This window comes from Chaetura pelagica, unplaced genomic scaffold, assembly GCF_000747805.2.
Source record: "Chaetura pelagica isolate M959 unplaced genomic scaffold, ChaPel_1.0 scaffold344, whole genome shotgun sequence".
Classification (NCBI taxonomy): Eukaryota; Metazoa; Chordata; class Aves; order Apodiformes; family Apodidae; genus Chaetura; species Chaetura pelagica.
Genome location: NW_009953098.1, coordinates 3555473 through 3578586, shown reverse-complemented (window position 1 = coordinate 3578586; position 23114 = coordinate 3555473). Strand labels below are relative to the sequence as shown.

The 23114-nt window shown below is 38.2% G+C and overlaps 1 protein-coding gene across 1 annotated transcript in view; it reads right to left on the bottom strand.

Annotated features, from left to right (window-relative positions):
- Positions 1–23114, bottom strand: part of AFF2 (AF4/FMR2 family, member 2) — a 250283-nt gene that overhangs the window by 72181 nt on the left and 154988 nt on the right. Inside the window, exon 9 of the mRNA XM_009997205.1 lies at positions 5588–5639. Coding sequence (XP_009995507.1) covers positions 5588–5639 — 52 coding nt within the window. The remainder of the gene's footprint in view (positions 1–5587; positions 5640–23114) is intronic.

Here is a 23114-nt window from a genome sequence, read left to right as displayed (position 1 = left end):
ACAATTATAAAACATTATTATAGATCTTCAACACTGGAATGTGGTTTCTTTATCAAAACACACGGTGCTGAGGCTACAACTGCTGCTGCATCACTCTGCAATTCCAATGGAATCCAATGACAGATAAACTGTTTACACTAAAAGACTCTATCAAAGTTATTTTGCACCTAGTTTCATCCTAATCCATCTGATTTTTTCTATAGCTTTGATAAGATGACCTCTCTCACTGTGTGTGCAGTATTGATGTCATTACTGAAGAGCTGTTCTTCAGCCTTTCTGCTGATAACAAAGTAAATGGAAATGTAGAGAAACCTTGGGGAGGTAAACAGATCCAGCTGAAAACCAGGGAAAATTACAAAAGGAAAGGCTATCTGTTGTTACAAGGAAAGTGGTCACTGTTCCACTTTAAAAGGTATTTACATGATATGATGAAGGCATATTGCCTCTTAGAATTTCATAAACTTTTAAAAAGTATATATTGAATAAAGGCTTGGAAAGCTCATTATGCATTGTATGAATTTAAAGCTCACCTTCTCACCTTTTTAGACTCAGCTACAAAGTCAAATATTTTGTATGCAATTACCTAATACTAACCTAGTGAAAAAGAATGCCGTTTGTGTCAAATATGAACGACAGAGCAGGGCCAAGGATTATAAGGGTGTCGTGTGTTTGTATGGTTATCAGAGAAGTGGCAATAAAGTGGCAATCATTAAGGGAAGGAAGAAAAAAAAATCAAATAGAAAAGAATAACATCTTATTGATTCGTTCTGCCCCAAACACTATATACATAAAATACTGAAAATGAGCAGGTCTGTAACTAGTATCAAAGTTTCTTTGGATCAAAAACACACAGAACTCTGTGCTTTAAATGTGCTTTAAATTAAGTACACGTTTCAAAGGTTAACAGGACTGTTCCTTAGGCAGAAGAACAAAGAGGAGCTGGTTAAAGAAAATTGGGTACACTACAGCTACTTAAAATACTGTATCCAGGCACAACTCATTTGGATGCCTTTGAGCTCAAAGCTAATTTGAATTATACAGAGGTGTTTTAAAGCAAAGAAATACTAACCTTTGTTTTATCTAGCTCTTTTAGCTGAACCAAGCTACTAATTAAAAATCTTCACTGCTTTTACTAATTTCTCCTGTATTTTTTAACAGAGTAATAAAGCCATCTAAAAGCTCTATCTTTCCTCACAGAAGAGTGTTAAAATTAGCATCTCTGAAATGCCTTGTCATCTAATGGCTTTACTAATAACACATCTGTCATCTGCCTTATCTCTTGTAGCTGATCTAAAAATATTGTGCAGTAGGATTTCTGAAGGCAATACTGATGCCTATGCCAGTGTTCCTCTTGGTGACAATACAACAAGAGTTTAGAATTCAGGCAACGCTTAAACGTAACAATATCTCTCAAATAATACATTAAACAGATGTGTACCTGGTATTATAAATATGTGACATAAAAATCTATTGGGTTGGTCAGTGTGCATATTAAAAATCATTCAAGTAGGTGAAATTCTGGATAACTTAAAACTTTAAAGACAGCAATTTTAATAAAACTGTCAATACAATTTTCTTTGTAAAAACATTTGAGACTGATTATGCTGCTTATATTGAAAGAGAAACACAAGGTCTATATCTTTAGATCTTTTATTGAACTGTGAGCACAGCATCAATAACTGCTTCTCAGCTGTAAATGAAAATTGATTCCAGATCTAACCCGTCTTTTATGTGTGTCTTTAATCCCGAGTCACCAGCAATGAGATGTAAGAATCAGCATTTTGTCTATGGGACAAAGCATGTGTCATATGGCCAGCTCCAAAGTGTCTACACTGAAGATACAGTGGGGTGTGTTTACATGTGTTAGATGTAGGTGATAACTACAGAATCTCCACCCTAGGTCCAAGAAGTGATGACAGGAATTTGCAGCTGAAGCGGAATGACTTGTAACTTGCCTCACGCTCTATTGCAAAGATCAATATTGTCCAAAGCTTTACAGATCTGAAGTTTGAAGGGACCGGCAAAGAACACCTCATTGGACCTCCCTGATGTCACAGCCCAAGGAAATTCACTTGACAACTTGTACATGAAGCACACAACTGCCAGAAGTCTAAAAGCAGAAGGAAACCACAAGGTTTCCATGTAGTTTTCAGCATTCTGGCACAAGTAGTTTGGATTTCCAGTCAGCTCTTACTTGGTAAAGCCTCTAAAGCCCTCTGGAATGAAATTGAAGTGTATAGCCTCTTTTCACAAATCTTTTTCTTGGTGATATGTTACTAGGCCACCATCATACATGCTCTAGCTCTTCTTGGCTGAACCAAAAATGATCTAACATGTATAGTAGGAAGGGGTCTCCAGATCATGTGCATAACTCATAGGAACCAATTCCAGTTTTTTAAAATCCTGTTTGAAAAGTGGTCAGCACATGCAGTAACAGCCCTATATCTATAGAATAAAAACCTTCCACTGACTTCAACCTGGTTGTTCTCATCTTATCCAGAAATCAGGCTCAACTTCTTAAATTATATAACTGACTGGAGCTATCATGTGTGTCAGGATTCTCCTCAGCAGTGCAGAGAAAAGGAAGATGTTTAACACCTGAAAGAGCACAAGGTCCTTGGACCCCTAAATAAATGCAATACAGATTAGAAATAAGTGTGCTCATTCATAGGAATGAGAGAATAAGACAGAAGAGCTTTGTTTTTTTGCAGACAAGCTTCTAACAGTCTTCCACCATGACAAATGGACTACTGGTAGTCTCAGAAGACAGGCTGATTGATCAGACTCTCTCCACATACTATAGACATTCACTAGAAGTTGAAATCAAGGTTCATTTTTGGATCAGTGTCACTACTGCCTTTGCCATGTAAAGGTTGAAGGGTCCCTAGCAATTCTCAAAGGACAGATCCTAGGGCTCCCTACTGACCACTGCTCTCAAAGGATTTCAATTTCCTTGAAATATGAGATAAAAATATCAAACTTGATTTTTACATACTGTGTTTCTACTAATAAAGATGAGTAAATGCCAGCTCATGCTTCACATTGGCTGCAAGCCTATAGCAATAAAAACACCAAAAAACCCCAGACAACTCAGAAAGATTGTAAAGACAACGATTCAAATTCTTTATAGAAAAGTTGCATAAACAGTAGTTTTGACCTAAGAGTTTTAATCTTTTCTCTCCCTGTCAGAATGCACATATGTACAGCTGAATTACAATGGTCACTTGACTGAAAAATCTCTGTGTTAAAAAAAAAAAAAAAGTTTTTGTCTAACCTTGGGCTCCACATCTGAATATTCATAATTTTAAAATTCGCACTTTGTAATTAATTGCCTTGGTCTGTCCCTCATTAACAAATATTTTATATACCTTTTGGAAAAAAATATTTTGCAGTCAAAAACATTGCAGTTATTCTGTTGATGTTTATGTGTCTGACTATTGGGCCAGACCAACATTTATTTCCATTTCCAAACCCCTCTCTTTAAAAAGATGTGGCAGAAGCTGCTAAAGTATGAAGGCACTGCCAGTGTAATGCCTGAGTGATACAGCAGAGACGTGTTGCTCAGCTTTGCAAGGCCTTACTCTGGGATGCAGTGTGTGACAAAAATCTAAAGGACAGACATACACAGTCACTCATTCCAGAAACCTAAAAGGCTATGAGATTCTTTCCTATAATGTGGGCAACTTTGTCTATACCCTCTATTTGCAATACTAATGAAGAGATGCAACCATACATGTGTGGGGAACATAGGAAAGGTGAAGTGCAGGGCACTTAAGAAATATGCTCAGCATTCTTCTTGTCCAGGCAGCTAATTTTTTTTGTACATTATGGGAAGCATTCATGTTTGGTGGCCCTAAATATACGGAACATAATCTGTTTTTTAAGAAGTTATTTAGGAAAGCTTAGGAGATTTGAATCAATTCTAATTACTCAGAGTGAGATGAAACTCACACTGCCAAAAGGCAAATAAATTTTTACGTACTGTAAAATTTTGAGAAACTACATGAATGGTCTTCACTGTGCTTTCTTGTATGTCTGCAGCTTATGCTGTGAATGGTATTCCTGGGGAAGTCACATGGAGTTTTCGCACAGTCTGAGACCTCCTACAGCTCAGACACATCATCACCACACAAGGACATTGGAGCAATATGCCGCTGTTCACATGCCCGACGCTGCCTTTGGGTAAGAGGTACATGTGCACAACACCACAGCAGTGATATTCTGGGAGCTGTCAATACTCCACTGGGCAGTGCAGACATAGCCATGTCTCTCCTGCTTGGGATTAACATCAGAGACGACACCTATTTAAGTCAGTGAAGGCTTTTTGACTGATGTCAGCAAACACTGGTCCAGGCATTTGCTTCTCCATTCAGCAATGATACATAATTTCATCTTGGCAGTGTCAGCTGTGTAAATTTGGAATAATTCTACTTGTCACTAGAAAACTACTACTGTGGAAAAACTAAAGTAACTCCTACCTCATGATACATTTCCATTTCTATATTTTGGGCATCTCAGCTAAAAAACACTGACTTGTATGAGTAAGAGGTCAACTGACATCAGAAGGTAGATCTTTCCTGGCATGACCCTAAAGGATGGATTAGGTAGGTTGAAGGAGAGCAGTTAGGTGGTTTAAAAATAAATAAGAAAGAAAGATCGATTTATAATTACAATTCCCAGGCTGAAGAGATGATCTTATGTTGAATTATAGCGTTCTCTTCATCTTTATTGCAGGGATTTAAACATTTGAGCCTATTGCATACATAAAGTAACATGAAGGATGAATTTAACCCAAAGTCTGCTGTGTTTTGTTTGGTTTTCTTCTGGTAAGAATTTTGAGAATATGAATTTCACCAGCTTTATTTCCCAGCATTATCCATAAATATTTATAAAGTGGGAAGGATAGAGAATGACATGAGACAGTTTTCTGAAAATGATTCCTCATTAAGGTCCCAAGTAGCTGGTTGAGAGACTTTCAGTATTGATTTACAGCTACACACTAAAGATTTTCCCTCTCACAAATGAGAATCACTGAATTACTGACTATGGAGTCCCGACCTTTTAGTCTCTCAGTGGAACAAACTTTACACACCCAGCCTTCTCAAGTGCAAATGTACAAACGAACTGCAAAGTGCAAAGTGACTCTGCAGTTGTGTTGGTGGTCTGATGTGGTCATTTTACATACACTTCCAAAATGGTCATCTATTTAAGAAACTGAGTGCAAAACAAGTGGAGGAAAATCCACAGTTAGTTTGGTACAATGGAGGATAGGAACTCAGAGCACGTTAGCTATTCCTGGGTGCTCCCATGTGTGGTCCCCTATTCCAAGGCTAGTAAGTCATGTTTTGGTTTAGTTTAATCTACTTCACAAGGTTAATTCAGCAAATCTGAGAAAATGCATTCCTATTTAAAAATAAGTTTCCTCCCACAGAGGTTCTACATGCAAGCAACATTTAAGCTATGGGATTCTGCTGCACCTCAAAGTGCTCTTGGTGCAAATACAGCAAACCAACTTGCAATCACCTACAACTGATGAAACAACTTTGTCAGATTATATAGTCTATGCACTTGTATCAGATGTAGTTACCTGCTCATTGTCATCTTCATCACTGCTGAGTTTCAGATCATCCTCAAGCATTCTGAAAAAAAAAGAGACAATACAGAATTACTTTTAATGAATTAATTTGATATACAATGGGCTGAATCTAACCTTCAGCAAAGTCAAAGGAACAACTCTCAATTCAACAACAACAAAATCTGATCGGTGATAAGTAAACTGATTAATAGTCCATGTAGGTATGAATTAGTCCTTCTTTGTGATGCTGGGTAAGAACAAATTACTTTTGGACTCATCCATCATGAAGTTAACTTCTCTTTCATGTTCTCTTTTATTTGCACACTGTCTGACAGTGATTAGTCCATATATGTCTTTGTGTATTGTCTTCTACATCAGAAGGTGGAAGGGAGAGTAAACGCTGAGATTGTTAAAAACTGAGGAAAGTTCCTCCATGTTTCATTCCTGATCTAGGGCATCACTGATCTTCTTTGAGGTTGGTGCCAATTCCTACCTTATCAAACCGAGAATAGCAAGAAGAGGAGGAGATTGTTTGAGCTTTGATGGGATGTCACAGTTGCTAATATCTGAATGCAGAGCAAACATTTTCCAAGCTAGCAATCCACTAAATCATATCCCCATTTAATTATTTTTTTTTAATATATATTTTTTTTAATACAGGGAAATCTCACATCACTGATCCCTGCTCTTGATTAAAGTGGAAGGAAACTTCTAAAAGATGTGACTGTCCCAATGCCTCCTTCCTTTCCTTTGGCAGAAGGAGCTGAATAATGCATATTACTATATTAACATTCATATTCTCTTTTTTGTTGTTGTTGTTTCAATCCAAGACTTGGGTATGACAAAACACACAGAGTAGGAACCATATTATTTGCTGTTCAATCTTTGCAGAAAAGGCCTCTTCTTTCAAGGTCTACCTAAATAGACATGACTAGCAGTCACCAAATACACTCCCATACAGCTTCCTATATGTTCATGCTTTTATCTGGTGGTCCCCCTCAGAGCTTCAATTCTTCTGGGCACAGTTCTACCTCACACCCATCTTTTCACCTTGACAAATTCTCTCATCATGGGATGACATATGAATGAATCACCACATCTCAACCAGATCCAATATGACAGCCACTAAAATTGCCAAGCTTCCTTTCTCCCTGCCTAAACTCCTTTACCCACGGCAGGAGGCTTGCAAATTGCAATTACTGTTTCCTTTCTGCCTTGATGGAGACTGAGGTCTATGATTTTTTATTGTTAGCCTTTAAATAACTGTAGCAATCAATGGATGTTCTGTTAGGTAGGTGTTGTTGTTTTTTTTTGTTTGAAGACTACAAGTAAATCATGGAAGCCTCCTGGTATAAGGAATTTTAAGGAGGGGACAGTAATCCCAATGTGGAAATATCAAAAGGTTCAAAGTCCTGCTGGTGCTCTTAAAAAGAGAAAGTGCAAAGAGATCTTTAAACTGGTTTGTAAGTCATCTGTCTTTTGGTGACCTCTGTTGTCGGGGTGGTTACAAAGTATCTGGACACATAACTACTCTCATTAATGTCTTGATAAATGGCAGATGCCTCCCTGTAATACGTGAACCCATAAACGTAAGACTGTAGCATGGACAGAGAATCTTCTAAAAGTAACAATGTGGTGGCTTAACTTCGGCTGGACACCAGGTGCCCACCATACAGCTCTGTCAATCCCCTCCTTAGAAGGACAGGGGATAGAAAATATAACAAAGGCTTGTGGTCAAGTTAAGGACAGGGAGATCACTTGGCAGTTAGTGTCACAAGTAAAACAGACTTGACTTGGGGAAATTAATTTAATTCTTTATCAATCAAATCAGAGTAGGGAAATTAGAAATAAAACCAAAATTTAAAACATCATGCCTCCACCCCTCCCTTCTTTCTAGGCTCATGATTTTCTCTACCTCCTCCCTCTGAGTGACACGGGGGTACGGGGAATGGGGGTTGTAGTCAGTTTATCACACAGTGTCTCTGCTGTTTCTTCCTCTTCACACTCTTCTGCTGTTCCAATGCTGGGTCCCTCCCATGGGAGACCTTTACAAACTTCTGCAACATAGGTTCTTCCCATGGCTTGCAGTTCTTCAGGAACAGACTCCAGCACAGGTCCTCCTGCAGGGTCACAAATCCAGCTAATAAATCTGATCCAGGGTGGACTCCTCTTTCCACATCCTGCTGGAAGATCTGCTTGTGTGGACTGTCCACAGGGTCACAGTCTCCTTCAGGTATATGCACCTGCTCTGGTGTGTGGTCCTCCAAGGGCTCACCATGGTCCTCACCAAGAGCTGCAGGGGAATCTCTGCTCTGGTGCCTGGAGCACCTCCTCCTCCTTCTTCACTGTTTCTCTCACTCCTCTCTTCTGGCTCTGTTGTGCAGTAGTTTTTTCCCCTTCTCCAATGTGTTATCCCAGAGATGCTACCACTGTCACTAATGGCCTCACTCTTGGCCAGCAGTGAGTCTACCTTGGAGCTGACTGGCATGGGCTCTATTGGGCATGGGGGAAATTTCTGGCATCTTCTCACAAAAGCCACCCCTGCAGTGTTGTCGTGTCAGTCTGTGTCAACCCCTCCTGCCAAACCTTGCTGTGCAAACTCAGTGCAGAATTTTTCAGAAAATATTAATCTTTTGAAGCCTGGTCTTTGGTGGTGAACAGGAACTTTTAATGTTATCTAGCAGACACATCCATTTGTTTCCACAGTGTCATTATTGCTGTGCCTTTCTCAATGCACCTCCATCTATCTATCTATCTATCCATGGCCCCAGATTGTTATCTGCAAGTCTCATTACACTCCAGAAGGACAATACCCCCAGGAAACAGAGACGATATTCATTAAGGACTATATCCTTCTGACTCTTCACTCCAATTCTACACTCTTACTTTTAAACCTACATCTCACTTTAATATGTAAATTACCCACTTTAAAGAAGCACTGCTAGATAATATACTATATTATTATTTTTAATGCAGATTTAAGAGGACATAATGCAAAGGATCTTTTAATGAATGAAGCCCAAAGGATGGTGGGGTTTTTGTTGGGGTTTTTTTTGTGTTTTTTTTTTTTTTGTGTGTGTTTTTTTTTTCTTTCCAGCTATTTTTGTTTGTTTGGGGTTTTTTGTTTCGTTGGTTTTGGTTTGTTATTTTTCATTTGTTAAATGTTAAATTCTTTTTTGACAGACCCTGCCCAAAAAGGACAAAGGGAATTCCATATATAAATGTTAAATTCTTTTTTGACAGACCCTGCTAGAAATCGACCAAAAAGGACAAAGGGAATTCCATATTGGATAAATGGAAAGAACAAAGAAGAAAACATGAAAAAGATAAATGAATACACTTACTAAACTAACCAAACAGCCATCTGAAATGGCTGATGAATAACTGTCCTCATACAGCTTACACTGCAGACACTTTCTAACTAGTACAGTAAGAGCAAGACATGTTTATTGAATATTGAAAAATATAAAATGGATATAAAACATGATTAGTAGGAAGGACAACTGTTAGGAGTTGGTTTCAGATAAACTAAATTTGCAGGATTTATGAGTTCCCTTCCAGAGACTAATGGATGTTTAGACGACTAGAGAGAGGAAAAAATTGGATTTTGGTATTTCTTTAGCAGTTCCAAGCTTATCACTTGGAGTATATAATTCTTCTTAGCCTGTTCTGCTAAATGAAGAATATGTCAACCCATTCAGTTACAAAACTCAAAGGTTAAACAACTAAACCACACAGCTTCTGAAATGCATCACAGTCTCCTGGCAGATGGAATAATTAAAGAGAAACTGAGTATGGTATCAACAATAAATATATGGTAGCCAGAGAATGGAGGGAATAAATTAAAAATACATAGTATGTGCAAATGAAAGTAGAATGCTGAAGAGTTCAAATAACCTGCTCCCAGAGGATATTGGTTAGAAGAGGTAATATTTTACAGAGAGCAGAGGACTACATGGTCTTCCACAATTTAAAAATGTGCTTAATATTCTGAAGACATGGGTCACAGTAGCTTGTTCTGTTTAATGTTTCTATTAACTCTCATTTATAAGCAAGTAGCATCCAATCACACTCAAAGCCCAATAAGGGCTTTTAAGATTGCCAGCTACCAAGGTGACCATTTCACTATCACATCTAGAGAGGTAACCCATTTCAGTTTCAAAACCCTGAGACAGATGAGCTCCATATCTACAATTCTCTCAAATACTGTCTGCATGGTTTGAACATGAAATTTGTCCCTCTTGAGTGAAAGATCCCTTTAAATACACATATGATCTATTCTGCTGTTTGTAATTGTTAACCTCAGAAACACCCAGACTGGAAATTAAAGAATGTGTTTGTTATGAAGATCAGGCCACCTATTAATAAAGGCCAATTTGGTGGGTATGTTAAATTGACAATGAATACCGTAAATGAAGGCAAATCAAAGAGACAACTACTTGTATCAGAAAGCTACCTTCAGAGTTGTTATGAATTAATTTTATTTCCTATACTTCTCTGACCCAGCTGACATTATTTTTGAATATACATGTATGTGTTTGTCTTTTGATCCGTAGCTAATGCAAAACAGCACTTTAGAGAAAGAATGGGATTAAGTAGGATTTTTTTACTTCATTATTAGAGCAATGAGCAATGTCATTTACTCTAATAGTTGAAGTTGTGTGAGCACATTTATTATAATCTACAATTTTCAGAGGTTTATAATTTGGAATGTGAATTTATTGCAAAGCAGGAACATTGGGACAAAGCAACAGATTTATTTGTGGTGTAAGTAGGGGCAATCTTACTGACTGACTACAATACCCACCTCCTCGAGGGATGCATTGACTCCCAAAGCAGACTGTTGCTACTTTACAAATTTAATTTAACTAGACAAATGACTGAATCAGGGCTTTATTAGGATGAGTTCTGTAAAGTCTCACTAAAAATAGTAACAACAAAATATTATTTTTAGGAGCCTTCAACTTGTACCAGGCCTCAGAAGATGATGAGATGAAAAAAACCCAAAATGAGCTATTTTTATTACAGAATCACAGAATCTTAGGGGTTGGAAGGGACCTCAAAAGATCAGTTCATCAATTTCTAACAGTTTATGATTATTTTGTAATAGCAAGATAAATTTTTACCTTCTCCCTTTGATTTTTCATACATTTTCAAAAAAATAAAATTACAAAAATATGCCATAATAATAAACCAGTTTAAACATAAGCAGAAACCTCTCAGTATCTGTTCTCTTAGACAAAGTCAAAAGACTATGCAAGTCCCATTATGGCTGCCGTTTCTCAGTGGGACAGACTCTGTTTTATACCTTTTTCCTGCCTGTTTTCAGCTTGAATGAGCCAGGGAGTCCCTCTAGCAGCTCCCAAGAACTGCTACAGCCTAAGTTACTCAGTTAAAATGTGAGTCTAGACACATTTTTTTTAACCGCTTCAGCAAATTTAAATAGTGAGAGGCCAAAGCTGCAGAGCAAGATGACCTAGACTTAATGAACTTTTGGGGTCACTCCCACCCATGAGTGCTGGGACAAGCAAAGGATCCTTAATGTATTCAAATGCTTTTTACAAGTGACTAAGTTCCAGACTGGCAGGAAACTTCTGAGAATCCTTTGCACTTCTTCCTGCTCTGGATGGGTAGGGCTGTGATGGGAATACACTGTGTTTATAAGATATTATGGGTTAGGTGAGACAGCTTCACCAAGAGAGGAGGCACTTAAAAGGCAGCCTAAAAGGGATGACGTTCTGCACTTCTAATTTGCTCTGGGATCAGTTCACCACTGTACTGAAGCTCCACTCAGATGTTAAAAAAAAGCCTTGTGGGAATGAAAGGGATAGAGAAAAGGGAAGAGGAAGTTGCAAACAGACAGTGAAGGGAATACAGGGCAAATCCCCAATCCTGAGCTTCCCAGGAAATTAACTCACTCTTGTCAAACCACATTTGTACAAAATGCATATCCCATCTGGGTCATATCACAACAAACACAAGTGTTGCTTCTGCAGGAAGGAGGACAGGCAATGGTGTTAAGCAGATATACAGATGTGTCATTCTTTTCTTGCCAGGTTTGTCTCTGGTAAAACGGGCATGTATTTCTAAGATTCCCTCTTTTCAAAATATTTAGCCCATTTGCTTTTGCAAATCTGTAACATTGTCCTTCTAAATCTGCAACATTCTGCTCCCTTAGCAGGGTAGGATGTATTGCTTAAATATGTCTGGAAAGAAAAGGTAAGGATGAAACTGTGCCTGCTGACACAAAATACACAGCAAAGCACTGGTAAGGGGATACCAGCAGTGGTTGGTATGGGAATCATAAAGAGGATGTGGGTGCTTTTCAAAAAAAGAGTTCCCTTCTGTTTCAAACTTACACTGATACAAAAGGATAATATTAAATGGAGGCTTGTGGGATTTAGATTGGAGTAGCATGTGCTACAACTAGCTATTCTGTTTTATAATAAAGACAAACTTGTAGCAAATTTAATTTGTGATACTTAATAAGACATAAATCCAGAACATGTAGGAATCAAATAAATGTCTTTGAGGTGAAAAAAGCAGTATGTCAGCATCCCAAGCTATGTTATGCTCTTGTTTGCAGCAATATCTATGTGGAGGAAACAGTGTCCATGCCAATAGTAACTAGCATTAAGATGCAACTTTCTCTACCCCTGAACTCGCATGAAAATAAGGCCATCAGTTCAACACAATCTATGCTGGTTTACCCTATGGACTTCATTCCAAACTTGCTTTTTGTTTTCCTAGTGCATTCCTCTGTAGTATATCAGGCTTCTCTTACGAGTGGCAACTCAAAAGGTATCATGCAAATGACAAACTGCATAATGGAATTCAGATGTATTTCAAGAATGTGTTGCACACACTAGAGCACAATTTTATCATTTATCAAGGGGGAAGAAGGGGGCCTATGTGTGTGAAAACATCTAACAATAGATTTCCCCAGAGAAGTTCATAATACAGTGGACAAAAAAACTGGGGAAATGAAAATAAATGGTAGAGTAATTCCAAAGAAAAAAGGATGATCTTTTGTTTTAAAACATCCCATCAATAAATCTTGAAACCTGATATTCATTCTTTTGCCGAAATGTGCAAGTCATCTTTAAAATACACCCTCTGAGATATTGTAAGAGTTACAGTAAAAGAAAATCTCTGAAGATTAAATAGAATTCAGAGGCACCATTTACCTTAATAGGTAATGTCCAGCAATTTTCTACATACTTAAATATAGTTTATTATTTTTTCCTTCTCATCCACCATATTATTTCATTACATTCTTGTCAATGATGAGGCCAGTCTGGAAAACTCTTACTCACAGGAGTAACTTCCACTTGTTTGAGCAGTTTCAGTGGCCTGAACAGGGCTTACTTGGATAAGGTATAGAACGAGTCCTCAGACTGGAATTGTGTCTCCTTAGAAAGAACTGCAGTTAAGTTTTGTGTCTTCACCACATAAATGCCTGTGAGCAACAGAGGTACCTGGTCTCTTCCCTCCCAAAGGAGAAGCCACACATTAGCCTTAAAATACACTCACCCTTCCTCTGGCACAGCTGATGGAGAAAGATGGCTTGCTAAGAAACACTCCATTTTGTATTGTCACACTCAGCCTGCCTTACTGTTCCTGGCACCATATCAGTAATTAGTGTAATTACAGCTGGTGAGAGAGAAGTAACCCCTGTGGTTATCTATTAGGTACCTCACAGTCAGAGAGTGCACTTCATTACTCATCTCTCAGTATCAAAATTTCAAAAGGTTTAAGCAAAATTAATTCATTCCAAAGAAGAATTTCTTTATCAATCCCTCCGTTTATCTCTATGTATAGAATAAACTCTTTCAGGTAACAAAACTATTAAGTTGCTACTAAGTGCATTATAGCTACTGCTCTGTTGACAAGCATTTTGTTTTTCATTAGAGCTAAGACAAGAACTTTGAGGGAGAAACCTACTATCCAATGACTCCTCAGTACAACATACTTCTCTGCTTGGCAAGGCATGAGAATAATGCAGCATTGAAGCAAAAAGAACAAAAAAAGAGAGAAAAAGAAGACAGAAGAACAAAGAGAAGTAGGGGTTCAGGAAAAATACAGGGAGGGACTAATAACAGTTTCTAAAAACAACAGTCTAAAACTCATATTCTTCACATTTTTTAAGAAGAAAAATGAGGACCCTACGTTTTTCAGCATACCAAGGTCTGCCAGCACACACAAAGCTTATACTATTTTCCCTTTGATCAACTGCAATGGCTGATAAAATTTTGGGCTCTACTATTTATCAAGAGCAATATATAGTCCAAGAGCCATTTCTGTGATACATACTCATTTCCAATACATTCCACATGAAAAACACCCCCTTTCTGCAACCATGTTTGATTAAAACTGTCTCCTAGTCAGAGCACCAGTATTTTCTCTTGTAAACAAGCCCTCAGTTGGCATATTTACACACAAAGGCTTTGGGAACTTAGCACACAGTTAAACAATGATTGATAATTCTACTGCAACTTGCAAAGGTGACTTAAAAAAATTATATCAGGAAATGTATCAAAAAGATCTGTTCAACAGGGAACAAATAACAGAGGACTGGTTCATCTATATGATGTTCTACAGTGCATATAGAAGGACATTAATTTTTTTCATTGATTACATTATTTCATCTTTTATTTTATTCCTTTTTTAATCTGGTAGCAAAGTGAGTCCTTCAAGGAGCTGTTTGATGAGCTGCCAGTACTAACGTGACATTTGCAAATATTTCTCTGTGCACTGTTTTCCCCTTACATAGACTAATCTCAGATCTGAAGAGCAGAGTTCTTTTCTCTCTGCAGATTGGAAAGGAGTTGCTTCTGGTACATCTTAAGCTTCAATAACATAGTCTGCAGTGGAAGCAGCTTTTTTGTTCATGACACCCCTTGTATTAATGCATATCCATGGCTCTTTCTGCCATTAGAACTATTTGCCTCTAATTCCGAACTGCTATCTGCAAAGAGCAGTGTCATGAAGAGAGACTGCACTTCAGTGTCAGTGACAATGCTGAGTCCTCAAGGTGCTTTACAGAGGCAGTACAGACTGAGCTGAATTCTGCTGCTCCCTGGCATATCTGTTAGGTCTGTGTGGAGCAGGACAGTGGTGTGATGAGGATGAGACACTTGTTCAGCACCTCCTATGGGGTAGGGCTGCATGGTAGCTCTCCAGGAGCACTGGTTTGTTCCAGTCTGTGAGCTGCAACAGCACCCAGAGTCCTTCCACACCAGCTGTGTGTGATGCTGAAACTAGTGCCCATTCCCTCCCAACCACAGCTCTTTTACAGTTCCCAGTGAAGGCAATGGGTGAAGACAATTTATCCCCAGTTTACAAACCTACTGTAAACTCCTTTAGCCATAATAAGGCTCAACAACCTCATGACTACAACTAACTTGAAAACTATTGCCCTCCATGGCCTCCATTCCTAACAAAGTATTTAAACAGTGTTCACAGCCTGTACATATTTATGGCTCAAAACCAAACCTGGGTCTGCAAAAAGGTAACAGTTAATGTTTCTCTACTACAGACATGTCTCCTATAGGTTCACAGAACCAATCATATGACATGGGAGATTTTAACTCAGTTTTCATAGCTTAACCACACATAGAAAGCAAATACTATTTCATCTAGTAAAAACTATTTCTGTCTAGAATAAGGCTCATCAGAGTATTCCAGCTCAAACATGGATGCTACTAGGGTCATGTTTTGGTGAACAATAAAAAGAACACAGGAAGACAGAGAAAGAACTTATTCTATGAAAATCCCATAACAAGTAGTGATAGAAAAACGAAAAGAGAAGGCAGAGAGGGAAAAAAAGGAGGAAGAAAATGCCAAAGGCAAACTAAATTCTAGTATCTCACTATGCTTTTGCAAAATTTGCACTTGTGCCAGTCTTGCTTTGGAGGAAGAATGGAAGGGATAGGAAAGGAACAAATACATGGTCTCTTCTTCCTGATACAAAGCAGATTTTCCTTTAGTAGAAGCACTATTTTTTAACCTACCATTAAATGAAGTTTACTTAAATTATAGTATTTCCTAATTTAAGGAAACTTGCAAAATCCTAAAATGAGCTCAAGAGATGCTCAAAAGCTCAGGTACTGCTGTGATCAGCTCATCTCTTCACAGAAAGGATAAAAGTATTTGGCAAGAAACAAGATGAAGGTAAAGTATGTGTTTCTTCCACAACACTAGTCTCTAAAAAAGCTGTAGTGTGACCAATGTCCAAGTATTTTAAATAGTTCAGTGTGAGTGAACCCTAATTAATTGGACAAGTAGAGGAATGGCAACAAAGGCACTCTGACAGTCATCGCAAGTTGAGAGGTTTTTGAATCCCTGGGGTCAATTTGTCCTCAAGAATGAATTGTTGCAAGTTAGTCTCCTGTAACCCAATAAAGGGGTCTGGCTGCTTCATTTCAGTGCAAATGAACAATAACTTCATAAAACTGCAAAGTATCTATTTACTTGTTCAAAAGGAAGACTCAAGATGTTTAATAAAGCCTGGGAAGGGGGAGGTCTTCCAGCAGCAGATACTGAAAAGGCAACACAAGGCAGCCATGCCATGGTTTTCAGTGATGTGTTAGGTCATAGAGAACAGGAATTTTAGCTGCAGAAACAGTATTTATTCATAGGGAGAGAAGTGACATTTGTCACAAGTCAGATTTTTAAAGAATGCCTTAAGCTTAGCACTTTACTTAAAGAGATTTTCAGGGGTGAGCATTACCAAAGCAGGATTACAAGAGGGGGTGCAATTCTCATGTACTGGCCTGCTGATGATGCATGCCCAGGAAGAGCAGGGTCAGCCATAGAGAAGATGATCAAGTACCAAGGGCTTACGTGTGCATGACAGAACTGACCGGGGTTTTCAGTGCTGCAGAGGCTTTACACCTTTGTGAAATAGACAGCTGGACCATGCCTGCTACACAAGGCAGTTCAGGCCTGATCAATCAGCAAAAATCCCCATAGAAAGCAAATATAAGGTGATCTTAGGGAAGGTGATCTTCATTTTCACTGCACTAAATTTCTGATCAGTTTTTAAATCCGCTTCTCCCATAGCTACAAAATTCTTCACTGAGAATCCATACCTACCCCACAGATCTGATACCTATTTTGGAAAGAGAAATCAATCTTCAGTAATACAGTTCATTTCTATACTTGGATCAATTTAAAAATGTAAAACCAGATTAATCCAACCAGTATGAAAACTAATATAAATAGAGGGGATAAAACCAAGCAAGACTAAAACTAATAAAAATACAGGGCATAAATGCATAAAATAGTTAAATGATTTCTGAATCTGGATGATTTATAAGTCACTGAATATGCATGAAAGAAATCAAGTACCAAGCAGAGTCCTGAAAACACTGACTCATGCAAGTAATCCTAGCTCCTGCAAGCACTATTTTTCAGGCTCAGATCCAAACACAATGCCTGACACTGTTTGCTCTGATAATCACTCTAAGATAAACAGATATGAATAACTGTAAATACTTCCAAGCACTTCCCTTCACTTATAATGTAAAAAGAAAAATTAGAGGATAAAATGAAAATGTATGTTTCCACTTTCAGATTTCATACATCATTAATTCTGTAAAAATATATCCGTCTTCATACTGATACTTCTCTTTGCTTGGCAAGCTTGAAGAATGCAATGTGCTTGATAACCTGATTGAAAATTTGATCCTATTGTTTAACAAAACGAGGCTTGTTTCATAAGGGGCTCCACCATGTCTGTGCACATTTTCTCCTAAGTAACAGTGTAAGACTTGTATTTCCCCAGACAGCTGAACATTTATGTTGATGTACTTGGCTGCAGATCCAATCTTGCACTGGCTGTAATACAGGAGAATTTTCCTCAGCATTTTGAATTATGGCACTGAAATAATTTAACACTGCCTTCTGTGCATGTTAAACAAGTTTTCTGATATAGTTAGTCCTTACTGAAAGTTTGTTTTGCCTATAAATTATGCCACATGGTTAAATCACACTTTGGTCTGAAATCTGCAGAGGTTATTTTTTTCAGTATCACTGCAAATGGTGTCACTCCGGAAAAGGTACCATTTCCCCACAGTCATGCACACCCCATGTACAAATACTCTCCATTCTTTATATTCCCTAGGAAGCCTAGGTTACTTTTGAGCTATCAGCTAATTTGTGTTTGCAGAGCCCTCTTCAATGTTAGAAGAATGAAGCTGTGAGGAACCAAGAAAGGAATATTCAGTTATTGGTTTAAAAGGTTAAACTAGAGGTACCCACAGACACTGTTTACGCTTAATTACTGAGAGCATATCCTGCAAGTCACTATCATGGTTCTGATCCCAGTGAGAACATTACATACACTGATTTCCAAGATCAGGAGAAAGATCACCTCCTTTAGCAACTCCCTGCTTCACTGCCTCTTTCCCAAAGTCATCATGAGATGACTGTGGTCTTCCTTTAACATGAAGCCTTTCAGGAAAATTGTGGATGATTCTCTAAGAGGTATTTTAATATTTTCATACTCCCAAAATCATTCACTTATGAGAATGAAACGTATATTACCATTGAAAAAATAATCACGTGGTCCTCATTGCTAAAAAAATTTCAGAACAGAAAACTCCAGAATATCCGTTTTTTGCCTCTCTTTCCCATTCTCTCTTAGTACATTTATACCAGGCCTGGCATTTGGTTTCTTTGTCCATGACTAGAATACCTCAGTGTTATTATCAGATAAATAAACAACAATATTAGTACATAAAATTGATAAATGCATAATAAATCTTTTCTTGAAAGGGCAAAACCTAAGGTTGATGTAGATTAAAGTTCGTTTCATTGATAAAGTCTAATGACGTCATGACTTCAGAAAGACAAATAATAGTAAAATAATATGTCAAAATTGTCAGACTGGATCAGGTCTGTGGTACATCTAGTTCTGCATCTTGTCACAGGAGACTGTTCAACAGAACGATTTGTTAGTACCAAATTACTTTTCCTAATATAACTGCGACAGTGGTCCATTATGTTCATGAAGCACATATGTCTCCTAAATTCTTAATTCAAGCCTTTTTTCAGAATCTCTTTGAACCCTGGCTCCACTGTTGGCAGCAACCTGAGTCCTGATTGTTTGCTGTGTAATAACCAATTTGTTGTTCTTGGCTTTCTGAAATTCACTAGATGTTTCCTAGCACTAAAATGGTGAGAAAAGGAATGGGAATTTTATAGGATCTAAGGAGATTTAGGTGCTTGCCTCCCCTTAAATTTCATTAGGGTTTCAAAGTTGATTTCCTATCAGAGTGGTTACATGGACATAATGCATCTTTACCCAAATACTGTTACCTGTGTACTTTCTCACTGTATACAGCTGGTGTAGCAAGTCTTACTGACAATTATCTTCTGAGGAACAAGCATGTATATTTGGCTTATGTCTGACATGCAAGCTGCAATGCCCTCACCACTTTTGCTGAGTTTTGATGTCAGTTCAATGGAAACAGGATGAGCCCCACAAAAAGGAAATTGCATGATACACCTGGCACTTGGAGCGGGAGCTGTTAATCTACACACTAATTCAGTTCATACATATGGTTGGGTAGTCTGGTAACTATCAGGGCACACCACTACCTTTCATCTCCTAAGGTAATGCAAAAGTTATATCTCAAATCCAATTTAAATTGGTGCTCCCTTGAGCTCCAAGATAATTTCTCTCTAATCCTCTTCTGGTTGTCTATAGTGTAACCTTCAGACTCTCAGATATGACACTGTAAAAAAATGATCAAGTCATAATTTTTTTAGCACAAAACCAAGCTATTTTTCCTGGTGGCACTATGCTCTAGCTGTTATCAGATTCAAGAATTCTTCAATTGCCTTGAACTCTGCATTTATTTTACTTTTCCAGAATTTTGCCAAGAAAAATACCTCGGCACTGCTTGAAGAGAAAATAATCTTGTCAGTTTTATTGTGCCATATCTGAGATGATGAAGGTCATGCTAACTACAAGTCTGTTCCAATTGCTACGGGGTTGGGTGAGGTGGGCTTTTTATTTTATTTTTGGTTTTCCCCTTGCTCCTACCACAAAGTAATAGGGATTTTCCCCTTTCATTCTTCTTGCCTTTTGTTGTTTTTAATCGACCACCCATCAGTGCCGAATTGCCTTGTAACTGTCTGCTGAGCTTTCATTTGACAGAGATAGCTGCTATTGTTAACACAGCCTTCACTTCAGCCCATTTAACTTTCCTCAGTTTGACAGCTTCACAATAGCCACCTTCCATCTAAAGAAAACTGTGATTTAGTAGAAAGGGAATGTGGGACAACAGCCTGATCTGTCACTCAGTCTCCAGTGAGTTCTCTTGGCATAAAGTTCCCCCACAAAGCCACAGGATGAAATACTACACGAAAATAAGACGGTCATGAGACATGTTCAGTTATATATTCTGGTAAAATCTAAACAGCAATCACACTTAAAAATACAGCCCTTTCCTGTCAGTAATCCCTTGTGCTGGGCAGCAAAATAAATATTTTGACTGATTTTAAATTTCCATTTTTTGACTTATATTCCAGAACAATGCTTGAGTTTTTTCTTCTCCCTTTTATTCACCTACTAATTGTTCTCAGATTGATCTACAACAACTCCAGGTGGAAACAATATGTCACAAGAAAATTAAAGCTTTCATTGGATCAGTCACTAGTCCTATTCCATATAAGTCTACACGAAAAGATGTTGATAAATTAAGAGCCTGGATGTCCCCCTTACTGAAAATTAAAAAAGTCAAATTACAGCTGCCTAAGCACAGCCTCAGAATACTTCCCAGCTCAGGTCCACACTCAGCTTTCCAGTCACATGCAGTCTGGAAATACACTTGTAGCTGATTTTTTACTGTTGTGCATTTATGCCTAACGGTCATTGGCAATTATGGTTAAATTTGGTTTTATCATTTGGTACAAATGACAAGCTGTAGACATCCCACTACTAGATTCACAGGCACAATTTTTTTCTACCCACAGGTAAATATCTGTATTATTTCCTTTTCCAAAGCCCTGGATCCTAGTTTGTCAAACACTTTATTGTTAAAAAATGTGTCTAGAAAATGGAATTTGATTACCGTAGAGCATAGTTTATTTCCATCCATCTATAATTCTCTCTTCAGAACTCTAGTTTCCTTCTCCAGAAGAGATGAGTACACAGAGTTGCACACTGCAAAAGAAACTCCCTATACTGACTGCCATGCTCACCCAAATTTGAGAACCATTTTCTAGTATTTTAAACAGCTGCTCTGATAGTGGTGGTTTCTCATTGAGCAACATATGAATTTTTGTTTTGAACCACTGAATTTCAGTTAAGAGTTCACCACAGCTCTGTTCAGAACTGGAGACAGACAATTGGCCAACAGATAAAACTCCAGTAAAAAGACAGATAACGGCTACTAGAGAAGCATCTACTGCCCAGAGTTCACTTGTAAGAGAGTACCCACAAGGCTATAACTAGACAGAACACCAGGCTGCTCCACTGTTTCTAATTAGGGAGGACATCCTTCATTTTATAGCTCCTGTGGTCTAATTTGTAGAGAGTCATATCCCCTAAAGCTTTCTGTAAACCAAATTAAAACTCATTCCATCAAGGAGTTTTAGCAAAATACAGTCTCTGATCACAATACATACGCATGGTCACAGAGCTGCTTCAGGCAGTCAGTTGGGGGCATATTCTTTTTTTTTAGGGCTATTCTTTTTCCTTTTTATTAGGAAACAGTAAATTTCTTCTAGGAAAATGCATTTTAAAGACCAGAGAATCTGGTTCTGTTTAAAAAGTAATTCATAAGAAGGAACACAGAGTCTCTCTACTGATTTTCCTGGTATTCTCTGACTTCTAATTAAAATATTTTTTTCCTACTTTTTTAGTTAAGACACCTCAAAGCTTCAGTCAGCTCAACAAACATTGCTAGCCATTTTTTCTCTAAATAATAATAAAAAAAAGTCAGCTTAGGCTTTTTAGGAGACTTAGGACTCTGTGAATGCTTTTGAAGTTTGCAATTCCTTCTCTATTGAGAAAACATTCATAACATGTGAAGCAGTAACACAGACATCCTATGCTCTACTCTACTGGTCTCCAACCCAGGTCTGTCAAGGGCAGCAAATTAAATCTGTATGACCACTCAACCACAGAATCACAGAATCATAAAGTCCAACTGTTAACCCAATATTGCCAAGTCTACCACTAGACAATGTCCCTCTGCATCACATCTACACATCTTTTAAATACCTCCAGGGATTGTGACTGCACCACTTCCTGAGCAGCCTGTTCCAGTGCCTGACAACCCTTTCAGTAAAGAAATTTATCCTAATATCCAATCTAAACCTCTCCTGGCACAACTTAAGGGCATTTCATCTCACTCTATTCCTTGTTACTTGGGAGAAGAGACCAAGCCCCACCTCGCTACAACCTCCTTTCAGGTAACTGTAGAGAGCAATAAGATCTCCCCTCATCCTCCTCTTCTCCAGACCAAGCAATCCCAGTTCCCTAAAATGGTCTTCTTTGGATATGCTCCAGCACCTCAACATCCTTCTTGTAGTGAGGAGGCCAAAACTGAACAGAGGATTCAAGGTCTGGCCTCAGCAGTCTTTGGTCTCTATGATGCCAATATCAACAATTAGGATTATAGCTTCTGGATTTGGACACATGTCCATTAGAGTCTGATTGAGACCTTTGATTAATTTCACACAGGCCACTGAATAGCTCTGAGAGTGCAATGGCTTTTGTTCACTACAAATTTGCCTTGAATTTGAACTGGTAACCTGAAGGTGAAATGGTCCATCATCCTATTGTTAGTGCAGCCTGGGCCTGCCAGAGTCCCTTTCCAAGTTAAAAGAAGAACTTGGTGTCATTTGGTTGCTGAACTTTTTGTCTTCATAAACAGACACACAAAATCTTCTGAAAACAACTTCCCTCTTCCATTTCTGTGGTATGTAAATAGAAAAGCACAAGTAATTACCCATGCATCTGCCACGGCTGCTCATATCAATCAACAGTGCAAACATCAAGTAAGATCATTACTTCCTTCCAGATGCAAAGGGACTGAGCCAAATTTGTCCAAGTAAGATTCCAAGAAAATATTAATCACTGATTGTGTAATTACAGAATTACCTGTGAAAACTCCCTACAACTGAGAGATCTAATGGATAAGTAGGAAACCACAGCATAATATCAAACAAAATATCTACATTCAAAATATTCCACTAGGCAAAGGTCATGTATCTCCCACCTTGAGGAACAGCACAGCACACTCTGAATGCAGGCAAGGGAGAGCTCTGCCTCTAGTATATGAGGATATTTTGATAAGCATTCCCAACACATTTTGACAATGAGTGGCCAATATGGTAAAGTGTTTCAGGCTGGTTCACAGTAGCAGTTTGGTATTAAAAACTGGCCAGAAAAAATTTTGATAGACTGCCCCCAAAATGCTAAGAGCTATTAACCTTGAGAAACTTATGAAAAGGGGATGCTCTGGGGCATGCATCTCCACCTGGGTGAGTCTCCTAATTAGAGGGTGCTGCTGAGCACTCT